The following is a 14,234-nucleotide window of genomic DNA, read 5'->3' as shown; positions in this document are numbered from 1 at the left end:
ATCCCCCCCCCCCCCCCCCCTTCTGATAAGGGAATTTAATTATAGGGTGACTTTAAATGCAGCCTTTTCAATGATAGCAAACTTCACAAACAATCACGGAGATGATTTGCAGGGCAGTTACATTTCCCGTAAAGAAAACTAAATCCCTGAACGGCGAGAGCCGTGTGGTGAAAGATGAACATCTTTTTGGACGTACAAGAGGAAGCGATACTCTCTGGCTGCTTCTCCTCGGTGGATGACACTTTAGAGCAGAGGGAACAGGGATGTTATTTTTTCCATCTGCCATCAGGTGGCCTAAGTTAAACTTGAAATTTAAAAGCAGCCCAGTTTCTGTGTACTGAAACGACTCGGTAATGTCCACTAATGATTGAGCAATTACTGCACTGTGTGGTGGGAAATACAGGTTTATCATGTTGTTCATTAAAGTGCGTTTATATGGAGTTTCTTTTATTTTAATCGGTGCTCCAACTCATCTCATAGCATTACTTGTCCTGTGTTTTTTGCTTACTTACATTGTGGATAGAATTTCTGAGCTATAACGTTGTTGATTTTTAAGAAACAATTGTTGATATATAATTAATAAAAAAATTACAAAAAATGTAAATTCCACAAAATCTACATTTGACGTTTTTATACTTTAATGTGCTTCTTTAACAGGTTTTTATAATTCATAGCAAAACCAGACCAGTCAGTCCTGTGGACATCATGTAAAACTACTTTATTGAAAGACAACACTCCACTTCCCTCTTGTGGATACAGTAAATAATGTTGTTGTTTTTTTCCACTTGACTTACCACCTGTTTTTGTCGAACACAGCAAGATTTTAATGTGGAGAATAAATTGTGAATCAGCATCACTCAGAGAAATCGATTCACAACGAACAAATGCATATAATGAATAAAATTGTATTATGATTCATATTTTTTGCACATGAAATCAAAGTCAACGTAGAAAAACAACTCGCTGTAACCCAGTGCATAAATCCGAAATTAGAGATAAGACAAGGGCTCCATCTGGTGGACATACCACGAGGCTACATTAAATTCACTGATGCAGAACTTTACTCTGCATAAATTGATGTACTCCATGAGCTTTTTAAGTAATAAAATGTACAATTAATGAGTGAGATAATATACATGTTTTAAAAATGCAGTGAAATGCTTCATTCATTTTATATCCTAAACTTTACATACTAATCTTTATATACAGGTTAATCTTTATATACAGACGGATCTTTATATGCAGGCTGAATTTTTAACTTGATATAGAGACTAATCATATAATGCATAGTGATCTTTATATACATATTTCATATTCTATATGACCGGGACAACCGGGGACAGTGCAGGGAAGCAGAGGGAAGGTGAAGTAAAGTTAAGTAAGTAAGAGTCACCAAAGGTAAGTAACTTCAAAATAAAACAGGAAATGACATTTTTTTTAAATATTCAACAAATCGTTATGATTTCAACTCAAAAATTATATTCAAACCTATAAATAACAAGCTCATACAAAGAGTTTAACCAAGTAAAGATCAGAGTAAAGGCAGAAAAACTCCAATACAAGCAATCACCAGGAGGAAAGAAATTATGTGCTGAAAAATGTAAGGTTTTTACACAACATATTAAATACGATGATTTAGTTTGACTTCACATGTATCTAACCAAATAGTTTAAAAGATGCTTTGGGCACTATGTGTCAAAAGATGATTTAAATGTAAATGGTTTTGTATTTATATAGCGCTTTTCTAGTCTTTTATGACCACTCAAAGCTTTACGCTCTCACATTCATACAGTGCATCTTTTCGCAGCACTTTGTTATTCTATGGGGGGCCATTCGGGGTTCAGCATCTTGCCTAAGGACACTTCGGCATTAAGATGGGTCAGACTGGGGATCGAACTGCCGACCTTCTGGTTGGAGAACGACCACTCTAGCCCTCAGCCACAGCCGCCCCAAATGTAATACTGATAATTTTATTGAAATTGAATGTGCTGGAGATCAGAGTCTGAAGAACAGCAACTAAATAGGCTGTATAACAAACTTATCATAGAAGGTTCTAATAAGACTGTATACTAATGCATTACTGGTGATTTTAATCCAGATACTGGAAACCACAGACGCAACAAAACAGTTATGTCAATCAAAGGTAAATAAGTCATGTTAGGCTACATAATACAACCTCCATAATATCAACAGTTACTCAGTGAGCAGTTGAAATAACATACAAGTGAAAGACATATAGAGATGGAGTATAACTCACCTTACTCAACCCTCTTCATCACTCAATTAACAATGAGGGATATGCATCATATAAAGTTCCAGTACTGGAATAACTGTCTAACACATAACACTTCCTGTGGTAACCTTATCTGATCATCCTCTGCCACTGCACTTTACCTCAATAACATTTTTATACAAACCACTACAGTGAAAGGTGTTTACACTTGTTATTCTCTTGTCTACCTCATTCTGACCTGCTTTCTGTAGTAACAACTGAATTACCCTGGTGTGTGGATCAATAAAGTTTCATCTTATCTTATTACTGGCATTACTGAACGGCAAATGTTAGAAAATGCTTTTCTTTCATTTCAATATGTCACATGTTTCATTGTGAGGTACAATTCTGAAGGACTTCACTTGTTTCCATCCCATGCTACTGTCAGCTTCCAAAATAAAGAAGACATTTTTAAAAAATCGAATTGAATTGAAGTAAAGAAGAGAGGACCTGCTCCCGATGTAAATTCAAATATAACGGATAATGAAAACCACAATTTGTACAATTTAGATGAAACACACAAGTGGAAAAATCCCTAGGATTATTTTATATTCAACTTCTGCCAATAGATCCCTTTCAGCTAAATCTTACACAATGAACCTTTAAAGCACGACTTTGGCTTCTGAAGAAGTATTTTTTTTATTGCTAACACTGGTTCTTTAACTTAGTTCAGTGATCTAATTACTTCTACCACCACTAGAGGTCAGAGTGCACCAGGCCTCACTTCAGAGCTTTTCCAGAGCAGCATCAGAGCTGAACAGTGAGCTCACACGTTGGGGACAACACAATACTAACCTTGACTACACAGTATAACTAGCATTCAGCTGGAGGTACAATTCAGAGAGACGCTGTTCCACTGATTTAACTGATGAAGACACTACAGCAACATCAGAATTAAACATATCTCTTGTGTGAAGATGAAAATAATTAAATATTTGCATTAAAATTACAGTGACATGCTTTTCGGTGGTTGAGTCTTGGTTTTAATTGGTTGCTGAGAGAGAGCATCACTGCTTTTCAGAAGGGCCCACATCTCAACCAGCAACCAGCAGCAAACTGTGGGAGATGGGTCTATAGAACCAGGAAATAAACAGTGGGTGGGAGTTACATTTTAAGCATTTCTGTAAAATAAGTTTTGGAATAATGGTTTAAATGCTTCTCTAGCTTTGCCGGTTCATTTGCCATATCGATGAGCCGAAAGTAATGCTTGAATTCCACTTTTTATTCCATTGTTCTATGTAGAGGAACAACGGTGGACAGTTGTGACAAATAATTTAAATCATTTGTGTGATAAGTTAGTAGTTAATCATGTCTCTGCCTCCTAAACTCTCTGCAGCAGTTTCTTGTTCCTTCTCTCTCCCCTACTGTTCATTTGTGTCCCCACCCCGACTAATCGTCACATACTTATGTCATGCGCTGATTCCATTTTTTCACAATTGCTTGATGTTGTTGTTGTAAATTAAATGAACATGAGTTTAGTCCTTCATCTTCTTCTGTTATATTTTACCAGGTCCTCTCCTCCATGCTGCACGCTCCCTCATTGGCCCTATTTGTGTGCTCACAGTCCGTCTTGTTTATTGCCCCCAGGATTTGCTTTCATGTCACCAACCTAATCCTGCGGTTCCCCCCTCCTCTCTGCACAGTGTTAACATTGGAAGTTGGAGAATGAAAGATCCAGAGCAGCTGCAGGTGAGGTCCACTTTGAATGCTCCTCATGACATTGATGGATTAATGTTCCTGCGGTGTAAACTTTGTATTTTTAAATCATGACCCCTGAGCTGAGGATAACACAAAGTGCCCCAGGAATATGTGTCTCCTTTGAACCCTCTTAAATATATTTAGCATGAACAGTAGCCCTTAGCTTCTGATCCAAAGACAGCTTATTCTTTCTTTTGAAAGCTGGCCTCTGAAATGAGTTACTTTCTATACCGCGATCATATTATTAAATACTCTGTGTGATTGATGCTGATATATTTGGGATGTTTCTCCACATTGTGGAAATCCTGAGGAGTTTACAGATGTGGAGGTACCATGAATTGAACGTGCGTTCATTTTCTATGCTTATTCCTTGAATGAAATAAGCATAAATATTTGTTTTAATGTGGTTCCATGGACCATAGTTATATTAATGTATACATTTATGCAAATTAGATTTGTTTTAATTTATTAGTAGCCAATCTCAGTTTCCATGTGTAATCTCTATGAATATAAACAGCTAAATAATAAGTTAAATAGTCTTTATGACTCATGACAACTTCAAAAAAGTGTTTTCATTTAGATGAAGCCACGCAGGGTAATGCATTTTATTTAAAGTGCAGATTATATAGATATTATACATATTGCTTAAATACAAACTTCACAATGCTACTATATATATAGACATATAAAGTATATGACACCAATAATCAATATTTAACATTCACTTTCCACAAAATCAACATTCATAAAAAACTGTTAAACAAATAGCAGCTTCTTGAGAAATATATTATTATCTGTAGAAAGATTTTCTATGCATGGTCAATGAATCTTTTTGAATTTCACTTGGCACAAAGTGTCTGACTTATGGATATGTTTATGTGTTATCAGTGGAGTTTATATGGAAATGTGATAAATGGAAATAAATAACTGCACTTTTTATTGCATTACTTTACTCCTCCTTTGGTACAAACGTACATGATGACTTTTGTCCGACCCACAAACCTGGCACCATCCTCCCCTTGAAGGAGCCTTTAATCTTTTGCAGCAGTCTGATCTTCCTCTTGCCTTCGCCCTCCTCTCCCTCCTTCACCTCCTCCACTGCGTAAAAATTGATGACACCAGCCGGATGGTCGAGGTATATCCCGATGGTGGTGCACTGGGGAATGTCACATATATCTAAGTTATTGCCATTGAACCACATCTGGTAATGGGATCCCGCCCACCCGAATCCCCAGGAGTTCTCGTTCTCCCCCAGCCCGCAGGGTCCGTCGTTTCCCCTCCTCCCGGCCCCTTCATAGGCCACTCCGACAACCACCCATCCTGAATACTTGACTTCCCAGTAACCTCTGAAGCCCAGGATGCTTTCTTTGCAAAGAACCTTGAATAGAAAGAGAATTAAAAGTCAGCTGACCATTTGGAGAACAGTGGCAATTTTTGTTTACCGTTGCTTTAAAGCTGTACCTGGGGGGCGTGCTCGTATCTCTCCGGTCTGTCTAGGACGGGACAAGTGACATCATCAGTCCTGCGTGACACCTTGGATCCACCCTCTGTGACCCACAGCATCTTATTGGCCGTCTTGTCATCCAGGGAACATTTGACCCAGTCTGTGGGAAATGTGCTTTCAGTAAGAATAGTTGCAAATATTATAGAAAAGAAAATGGAAGAAAAACTACTTTTCCTACATTTTAGGAGATCAGCTCTGCAGGTGGGCTCAGGGATGTTGGGCTCGTAGACTGGGATGTTATCTGAATGATGACAAAAGTAATATATACAGGAGGGAAGCTGGCTGTGAAAACAATGACTGTAAAGAGGCTAAACTTTCAGTGAGTTGCTCGCTCTTTGAAACAGTGAGAGAAGTTTACTTGTAACCCGTCACATCTTTAGATTTTGTCCCTGGAAATACGGAATGAGTTATGATTGTCAGTCCAGTTCAATGGCATCAATATAAGTGAGGTTAAACGAACAATACATACACAATATGCCAACAATGAACTGTCAATACTTGAATCTGAGAGCTGTGAAATTTAACACAGTAGAAAAAAAATCTTAAAAACTCAAATCAACTTTACTAAATAGCTTCCGATAATCGATATTTCCCTTACAGGTGCTTGATGAAGATTATTTTTCTAAATGATCATGCACTTCTCTCACCAGGTCTGCCGGCTGCAGGGGTGATCCTCGTACTGGGAGCGCTGGTCGGCATCTTTGTCACTTCTTTCTCTGTTGAGGTTTCCAGAATGTTCCAATCCATCATCAGCACACTTCAGCAACAATGCAAATTACTTCTTTATATACCCCCAGCAAAGGGGGTATTAAAGGTTTTGGGGCCCTAGAGGCTCCCATTTGAGAAATTTTGGTAAGGTATGTGGACATAATGAGCTCACTAATGGGCGTGCCACGGAGGCTGCTAAAACCAGGATGTGAGTGTCAGCGCCAACGCCTGACCCACTGACCCGTATTTATCAGAGCGGTTCTCAATTTGCCATCGTCAATTATCAAATAATATTATCCCGTCATCTCTTTGTACTGATACACACACACTGTGGAAATTAGCGCCTGTTGCAGGAACGTGGATGAGAAGGACAGAACGTTGACGCATTTTGAAACTTGTAGAAATGGCGATGGAGAGAAGAGAGAACCTGTTAGGAATTCATCAGCGCGCAAGAAGAGAAACTGACAGGTACTCTCTCGTTGTGGTAGCTTTTGAATTTTTCATGCCCGTGACACTAAAGAGAGAGGTTTAAACACCATCACCACCATGTGTTCCCTTTACTTGTCAGTGTGTTACGATTTAATGTTACTGTGAGTATTTCCTTTGCTTCTTATGGTCAATTTAGTCGTATATAAACTACCCATGAGTGGTTACTAATTCCTTGAATGCAGTGCATTCTAGTTTTGTTTTCCCATTAGACATATCTGGCATATATACAGTATATAGTTTACTATGAATGTAAGATATTCAGACCTAGAGACGCCCCGAGACATTAACATTTTTAATCGTGGCCTTGAACGACCCGAGGAGCCTCTGAAGACGGTCAGTGTTTTGGCAGAGATCCCTTGTCTGTCAGCATTCTGGTTTCTCTGGTTCATCGTGGCCAATGAGAGCAGATTCAGAGGAGCTCACATAGTAACACATTGCAAACCCTTTACCCACAGTCCCCTCTGTTTGCCAGACACCCCATGGGGATTTCTCGGACGCTGAGGCCTCCGACAGTTCCTGGTATGTGCTGTTGAGTATGTCAGCTGCACTACAATCAGCGCCCCAGTCAGTCATCGGCTGTGGCGGCCGGGGACGCTAGAAGGACGAGACAGCCTTGACTGGAGGTTTGTCAGGGTGATGAAAAGGCTGCAGCGGAGAGCGAATCACAAGGGAGGGTTTACCAGCAGGGACACGCATTTTTCTGTTAACCCAGGCCATCTGCACCGAGGCATTAGAGATGGTGGAGGTGATAATGCGGGTCAAGAGCGCGGTAAAGCCCGAGTTTAACCTCCAGGCAAGGGCCGCAGTCATCAGCGTGGTTTGGTTAAGCTGGGCTGTATTTGTAAACCATGTGATTTCACTTTTGTCCTCCACACATTTCTTTTCAAGTGCATAAGTATTTGATGTGATATATGCATCAACAACTATATTATCACTCTATCAATACTCTTACTTTTCCATCAATAAATTCACATTCATTGAATTTTTTTATATATATAAATATTTACATCTCTAAATTTTTTATTTTGACATTATTTCAAAACTGCAAATTAATGTCAATTTTTTAAAAAGTTTATTTGTTTTGGTTAAAAGTATACAATACTTTTCTACGTAATAAATATTCAAACAGCTTGAATTAATGCATATCAATACATTGTTCAAATATTTTTATAAATTTAAGGAATTGTAGGAAAAGGAGAAATCATAATAATAATAGTAATAATAATAATTATAATAATAATAATAATTGTAATAATTGACTTTATACACGTTTCTGTAAAAAATGTTTTGTATAACATCATCATTCTCTTATATACAGCCTACGTCACTTGTCACACGTTTAAAGTGTGAATCACATGGTTATACTTATAAATCACATTTGCACCTGTTGGATCTCACACTGCCTGCCATCTCACAGCAGGAAGTCTGCTGATGAGGTTTTAGATGTTTGCAGTTGCATAATCTGTGCATGTGTATGCGACACAAACGCATCAACGCTGACGCGGTGCAATGTGACAAGATCAGTAATGATGTAGATGGAGCTGGAGGGCGGGTTCTACTGGTTAATGGGGGATGTCCCAGAGACATCCAAGCATCCATCGAATCTTTTAAGGAAAAACTATACAGACACAGCTCCAGTTACAAGACTCACGACTCCCCCCTTCCCATTGGCACGTTTTTGTCTCACACTCTTGTCCACGCCAACCAGCTCTGATTATATCTCCTCTGTCCTGTATTAAAGGTATATAAGTGTGGCATTAGGCTGTCAAACACTGAAGCCAGCAGAGACTCATCATTCTCCCACTGACCAGGGACATCAGGCTGAGACTGGCTCTCCAGCAGCTTAAACGGTTGGACCAGCTTGAAGCCGGAATCAAGATGCCGACCACCACAAGACTTATTTCGAACACTCGGAAGTCGGACAAAGGTGAACATTGATTTTACTGCATTTCACACAATTTAGAGTCAATATTTTTGACTTTTCCCCTGCAAAATTTTGAATTACTTGATACTACTATTACTATTACTTTTAATATCTTTGCAGGAAGCATTGGTTGGTGCATATTATTCATAAAAAATTATTTTGTTGATTCAATTACCAAACTCAAGCTCTGTTTGTGGCAGATCCTGACAACGCATCAGTGACTGATATCATCTGTCATTTTGAGCAGCATGTAATGGTTTCCTCTGCAAGGGTCCACAAGATCAGCCTTACAAATAATATCACAAACTGTGTTATATGTGTTTATCATGCAGCTTGTAGAGTCTTGAAAATTGGGTGTCATCCCCCATTTAATTTAAGTATTTCTACTATTCTGCAATTGTTATTACTGGAATTGCTGTTAATTAAAAACTTTTTTCACTGATATTATTTGCTTTTTCAAAACAATTCCATTCAGATTGTTGCAGTATCACTCATCGTCAAAATGCTCAGTCAATTACAACTTGGCTAACAAGCCCTGTACAGCCTGCCACAATGGGGCTGGGGCTGAAATGTTTTGTATGGTGTCAGGTTGTAATGAGACCAGACAAAGCAGTTGTGTATTTTTTTTTCTCCTCCCTTTGTGCTAAATCCAGGCAGGTGGCTTAACATTGCCACGGGGTCTCGTTCAGCCTCCAGTCAAGGGAGAGATAAATACCAGCTCATTTGGACATGACACGCATGCTACATGGCGTAAAAATAACCGTTAAGATTGAGACATGCAGACAAAATGTAGACGAACGTATTTTGGGAGAATGCATCCTCACCTTGGATTCAGCATTCGCATGATAATGCAAAATGCTCTTTTGTAACTTAGATTTTCCTAAAATTCATGTACTTTGCAGCTTTTTCTCTTCCTTACAACATCGAGCTCATTAGCATCCAGAGGTGATTATCAATGTGCGATTGAAGCAGGCTGTTTATGTTGGCGCTGATATATTGCTTGTCGGTGTAAATAAAACACTTTATTTATGTCCGTCGATTTTGACAATTTAATGCGGGGGGGTGGGGGGGGATTAAGTGACTCCTCTTCGTGATCTTCTTCTTAAACAAAAATCTGGAAGCCACATTGAGTCCACTTGATACCAACGTATTAGTTACCAGACTTTGGCATTCGGGCTAAGCTTGTTATGCAACAATAATTTATTACTTCAAGGAAATTCATGACACAATGCTGTGATCAATCGTTATCTGAAATCTAAATTCTTGGCAGGGCTCAGTATTTTCCAGCTATCCATAAGCTCTTAGTCCCTCCTTTATTAACTTGGAAAGTTGCATGTCTTACGTTGTCTTTGCATCGCTGCGCTATCTCCTGTCTTCGAGTAAAAAGCTCAGAGTCTCACGCTGTGCTCTTGCCCCCCCCCCCCCATCCCACACACACCATGTGAGGTATCTTGTGAGGTGTCTTGTGAGGTGTCTTGGTAATTCCAACCGGCTGGCATGAATCAACCACAGGGTCCCGGCAGCATGCAGTTGCTGATATGTTGATCTGACAGACGCAGATAGTTTTCTAAGAATATCACCGTTTTACAGAGACACCAGACATATACTGTAGCATATGGCATTCATCACAGCCCACTGTTTTCATCTGCATACTGGTTGCCCTGGTTATAAAACGTGTTTTTTGATTTTGTTTTTCCTTGTAGCAAAGAATGTCAGAGCTGGAAACTCGTCCACAGGTAACACAGTTATCTTCATCTCACCACATGTTTGGTCACAGTATTTGAATTTGAAATTTTCACTGATCTCGCTCTGCCGCTCTCTCCCCAGAAAAAGTTCCAGACTACGAGCCCAATATCCCAGAACCCAAATGCAGAGCTGATCTGGTCAAACGTGAGATTTCACCTCTACTTCCTGTTTCACAGTTTGGTCCAAATTGGAGCTTTCATTGAATGTTTCCTTTTTTTTATTCTCACAGACTGGTTCAAGCTTTCCCTGGATGACAAGACGGCCAATAAGACGCTATGGATCACAGAGGGCGGCACCAAAGTGGCCCGAATGACTGACGATGTAACTTGTCCCGTCTTGGATAGACCAGAGAGATATGAGTATTCTCCACAGGTATAGTGAAAACTCTCAGTTGTATTAATTTGGCCTAAAAATAACAGTAATTAAAACGTTCATAAAAGGTATCAACTGATATCTGACGAGTGCCAGCATCTTGTCTTTACCAGGCTTTAACTGGTTTGATGTGATTGTAAAATACACTTGTGGACCTGAGGGATGTTCAGTGTGTATTTTTAAACCCTGAGTCATCTGCTTTTGGCACGGAGCAGAGACACCAGTGGCAACCCTCATGAATCACAGGTTACGCGAGGATAACTCTTAACTGTTGCTGTTGCTCTCATTCATGCTCAACAAGGTTCTTTGCAAGGAAGGAATCCTGGGTTTCCGAGGCTACTGGGAGGTGGGGTTCTCCGGGTGGGTGGTCGTCGGCACTGCCTACGAACGAGCGGGAAGAAGGAACAGCGACGGGTCCTGCGGCCTGGGAGAGAACGAGGGGTCATGGGGCCTCGGCTGGTCCGGCTCCAGCTACCATTTCTGGCACAAAGGCCAGAACGTGGAGATGAAGGGGATCCCTCAGTGCTCTGTCATCGGAGTATACCTCGACCAGCCCGCTGGTATCTTGAATTTCTATGCGGTGGAGGAGGTGAAAGAGGGAGAGGAGGGCGCAGGGGGAAAGGAGGTGAAGCCTCTGCATCAAGTCAGGAGCACGTTCGAGGAGAAGATGATCCCTGGTTTCTGGATGGGGACACATAGCAAGTGTTCAATCATACAGAAGGAGGAATAAAGAACTGAACCCACATTGTAGGATACAATATTGTGATAATCGGCTCAGAAAGGTGTAAAAATATCCCTTTCTATTGGAGTAAAAATATTGATAAGGCCCCTTTAATTATAAAATGACACCAATGAGGTCGTCACCAATACTTGTCTTCCATGTCTGAAGATGTAAACATCCTAGGCTCACATGAATTTTATGCATATGACATCACCAAATATAGTAGTAAGTAATAGATGTAGTTTTCATATATAGTATCAGATAGACATGCTATCCATGGTTTAGTGCATTTAAGTAAAAGGGAACAAAATGCTAATATTTATAAAGATGTGTTTATACTATATTATATATATTTTTACCACTTTGTTGTTGTAGTTTGCAGCTCATGTATAGAGTTCCCTAGTTTTGAATGAATGTATGTAGGATGTGATATATGCAAAAGTTTGAATCAAAATAATAAAACACTGAGTAAGATGCATTTTGTCCTGGATTGTTCCTGCAAATATGAACATAGTGACAGCAAATAGTGCTGCACGTGTACTCAAGTAATTTCCTCCAGTTGATCAGACTTGACAAATACACCCTAAAACACTTTAGCTTATATACTCCTCCTCTATATCAATCACCTTTATTCTTGCACCAGCAAAACAAACGTCATATGATTATATATAAAATGTTGAAAATAAGAAATCCTATATATTAATAAATATTGATGATCTCTTACATTACTTGGTGAATCACCTTTCACCTACACAAAGTCTTGGTTGGTGTAGGAATTAGGCTCCCGCTGACAACACTGACTGATTCCTGAATTTTACAGTGGAACATACTAAACGGCCACCGCACCTTATTTTGGACGGACTCGTAATGTTCCAGAGGAGTCAGGTGTCTGTACCAACCTCACTTGTGTCCTTATGTCTTAGTCAAGCGCACGCACTCCGTTTAACCCCCCCCTGCCAAGGCGCCTCTTACTATGCCCGACCCCGCCCCCTCTTCTCTTGCTTCATCTTCCCTGAGGGTATAAAAGTGAAGAGGAAGACGACGACTTCACACTTTTGCTTTGGATAAATTGAATTTTGAAGCGTTGCATAGGAAGCGGATTACAGCCCAAAGATGCCGGTCAGACCTAATACTGCCGTTGTCAACCGCACTGAGATCATGAATCCAGGTACTGTAAACTTGTGTCTGTATAATGCAAAAATATTACATTTACTATGAAAGCTGTTATACCAGCATATAATGTATAGGCGTCTTTTTTTAATGAGTATATTTTTATCTGTAAAGGCAGTTTTTGCCACCTGTGACAGGTACTTATGATGCCTGGGACTGAAACACTTTATAAGCTTTTTGTGTATACAAAACAAAACAGAATTAGAATTGTATATATATATATATATATATATATTGACATTATTGTACATATATAATTGTATATATATAATGACTTCTTAAATGTTATTGTTTATTGTCAAGTTGTTTCATTTGAGGGTTGGCACGTGTCACATGTTTGTGTGAAACAGGAAACAGGAAACAGCCCCTAATTGCTTTAAAGTTTAACCCTCTACATTTTTAGGAAAGAAGATGAAATCTAACAAGAAGGACAAGACAAACACAGGTAATGGATTGGATGCATGTGTGAGTTTATGAGAGTATGTGTGTTTGTGTGTGTGTTGTGTACTCAAGCCTGTTTTCTCTCCTTGCAGAGAAGGTCGTGGTTTATGAGCCAGGGATTCCTGAGCCAACAAACAGAGCTGAGCTCATGAAATGTACGAGCAGATTTGTTTTCTCATGTACTTACCTATTCAATATTTTCCAGGTTATATTGATAGTCAATTATATGTAATTTTGCTTCATTCATTCCTTCTCTTAGATTGGATTAATTTGTCTTTGGATGACAAGACTGCCAACAAGATGTTGTGGATTGCCGATAGCGGCCTGATGGTGCGTCGTAGAACTGAGGAGATTTGTCCCGTCCTGGATCGACCAGAGCGATACGAGAACTGTCCACAGGTACGTCAGCGAATAACACAAGCGCAGATATCGGCTGTCTGGAAAACAAAGATGTTGATTGTATTCTCCTTTTTTAAATATAATTTTCTACAAAGGTGCTGTGCAAAGAGGGCTTGTTAAACGTGAGGGCTTACTGGGAGGTGGAGTACACCGGGTGGGTGGTAATCGGAGCCACCTATGAAGGAGCTGGAAGGAGAGGGAATTCTGGGCCGAGCGGGCTGGGAGACAACGAGGAGTCCTGGGGTCTGTGTTGGTTGGGATCATGTTACCAGATCTGGTTCAACGGCATAAACACAGACATAACGAATGTCCCGTTTTGCCCCACGATCGGCGTTTACATCGACCAGCCTGCGGGGATAATCAACTTTTACACCATCACTGGCGAGGGGGCGGAGAGGGAGGCGATGCTGCTGTACAAAGTTAAGACGACCATCGAGAAGAAGATTGTGCCGGGTTTCTGGATGGGAGTTCAGTCCACGTGCACGATGCTGAGGAAAACAGATTGAACTAAAAAATAAATGGATCTATGTCAATGATGTGGCAGCCAGTCGAGCGCCACTTGAGACACATCTCATTTAATCTCTTTAAATTATATTTTACAGTATTAAATAGTATTTAACCAGTTTAATCCAAAATGCATCAATTCTGTTCTGATTGGTTGAGGTGTTGATAGAGATATTTATTGTACATTGACTGGTTATGATTGACTAAAAACATATTTTTCTATTTTTATTTACTTGTTGTGCTTTTATTGTGTAAATGATGTCTCCTTATAAATAGCAGCATAGAG

The 14,234-nt window shown here is 39.8% G+C and overlaps 3 protein-coding genes across 3 annotated transcripts; 2 read left to right on the top strand and 1 right to left on the bottom strand.

Moving 5' to 3' along the window:
• Nucleotides 1-4,919: 4,919 nt before the first annotated feature.
• LOC133028247 (stonustoxin subunit beta-like) lies at nt 4,920-6,173 on the bottom strand. Its single transcript, XM_061095442.1, has 4 exons — nt 6,122-6,173; nt 5,653-5,715; nt 5,432-5,574; nt 4,920-5,348 (listed from the first exon to the last, which is right to left on the bottom strand). The coding sequence occupies exons 1-4, from the start codon at nt 6,171-6,173 to the stop codon at nt 4,920-4,922; spliced, it is 687 nt and encodes a 228-aa protein (XP_060951425.1).
• Nucleotides 6,174-10,397: 4,224 nt separating this feature from the next.
• Nucleotides 10,398-11,443, top strand: LOC133028246 (stonustoxin subunit beta-like; the record flags this gene model as incomplete). Its single annotated transcript, XM_061095441.1, has 3 exons — nt 10,398-10,485; nt 10,571-10,713; nt 11,015-11,443. Coding segments are annotated over 3 exons (660 nt in total), but the record flags the coding sequence as incomplete, so codon positions are not given.
• Nucleotides 11,444-12,547: 1,104 nt separating this feature from the next.
• Nucleotides 12,548-13,950, top strand: LOC133028245 (tripartite motif-containing protein 16-like). Its single transcript, XM_061095440.1, has 5 exons — nt 12,548-12,602; nt 13,008-13,049; nt 13,138-13,200; nt 13,305-13,444; nt 13,540-13,950. The coding sequence occupies exons 1-5, from the start codon at nt 12,548-12,550 to the stop codon at nt 13,948-13,950; spliced, it is 711 nt and encodes a 236-aa protein (XP_060951423.1).
• The last annotated feature ends 284 nt before the right edge of the window (nt 13,951-14,234 follow it).

The sequence above is a fragment of the Limanda limanda genome, chromosome 21, assembly GCF_963576545.1.
Source record: "Limanda limanda chromosome 21, fLimLim1.1, whole genome shotgun sequence".
Taxonomy (NCBI): domain Eukaryota; kingdom Metazoa; phylum Chordata; class Actinopteri; order Pleuronectiformes; family Pleuronectidae; genus Limanda; species Limanda limanda.
This window is presented reverse-complemented; position numbering and strand designations above follow the sequence as displayed.

Bases quoted from the DNA above. Each gene is read 5' to 3' on its own strand.
- LOC133028247 (XM_061095442.1), bottom strand. From the start codon at position 6,173: ATGCCGACCAGCGCTCCCAGTACGAGGATCACCCCTGCAGCCGGCAGA. The intron at 5,716-6,121 runs GTGAGAGAAGTG...GTCATCATTCAG, and splicing joins CCCTGCAGCCGGCAGACCTG to ATAACATCCCAGTCTACGAG. The intron at 5,349-5,431 runs GTACAGCTTTAA...TTTCTATTCAAG, and splicing joins GATACGAGCACGCCCCCCAG to GTTCTTTGCAAAGAAAGCAT.
- LOC133028245 (XM_061095440.1), top strand. From the start codon at position 12,548: ATGCCGGTCAGACCTAATACTGCCGTTGTCAACCGCACTGAGATCATG. The intron at 13,050-13,137 runs GTAATGGATTGG...CTCTCCTTGCAG, and splicing joins GAAGGACAAGACAAACACAG to AGAAGGTCGTGGTTTATGAG. The intron at 13,201-13,304 runs GTACGAGCAGAT...TCCTTCTCTTAG, and splicing joins CAGAGCTGAGCTCATGAAAT to ATTGGATTAATTTGTCTTTG.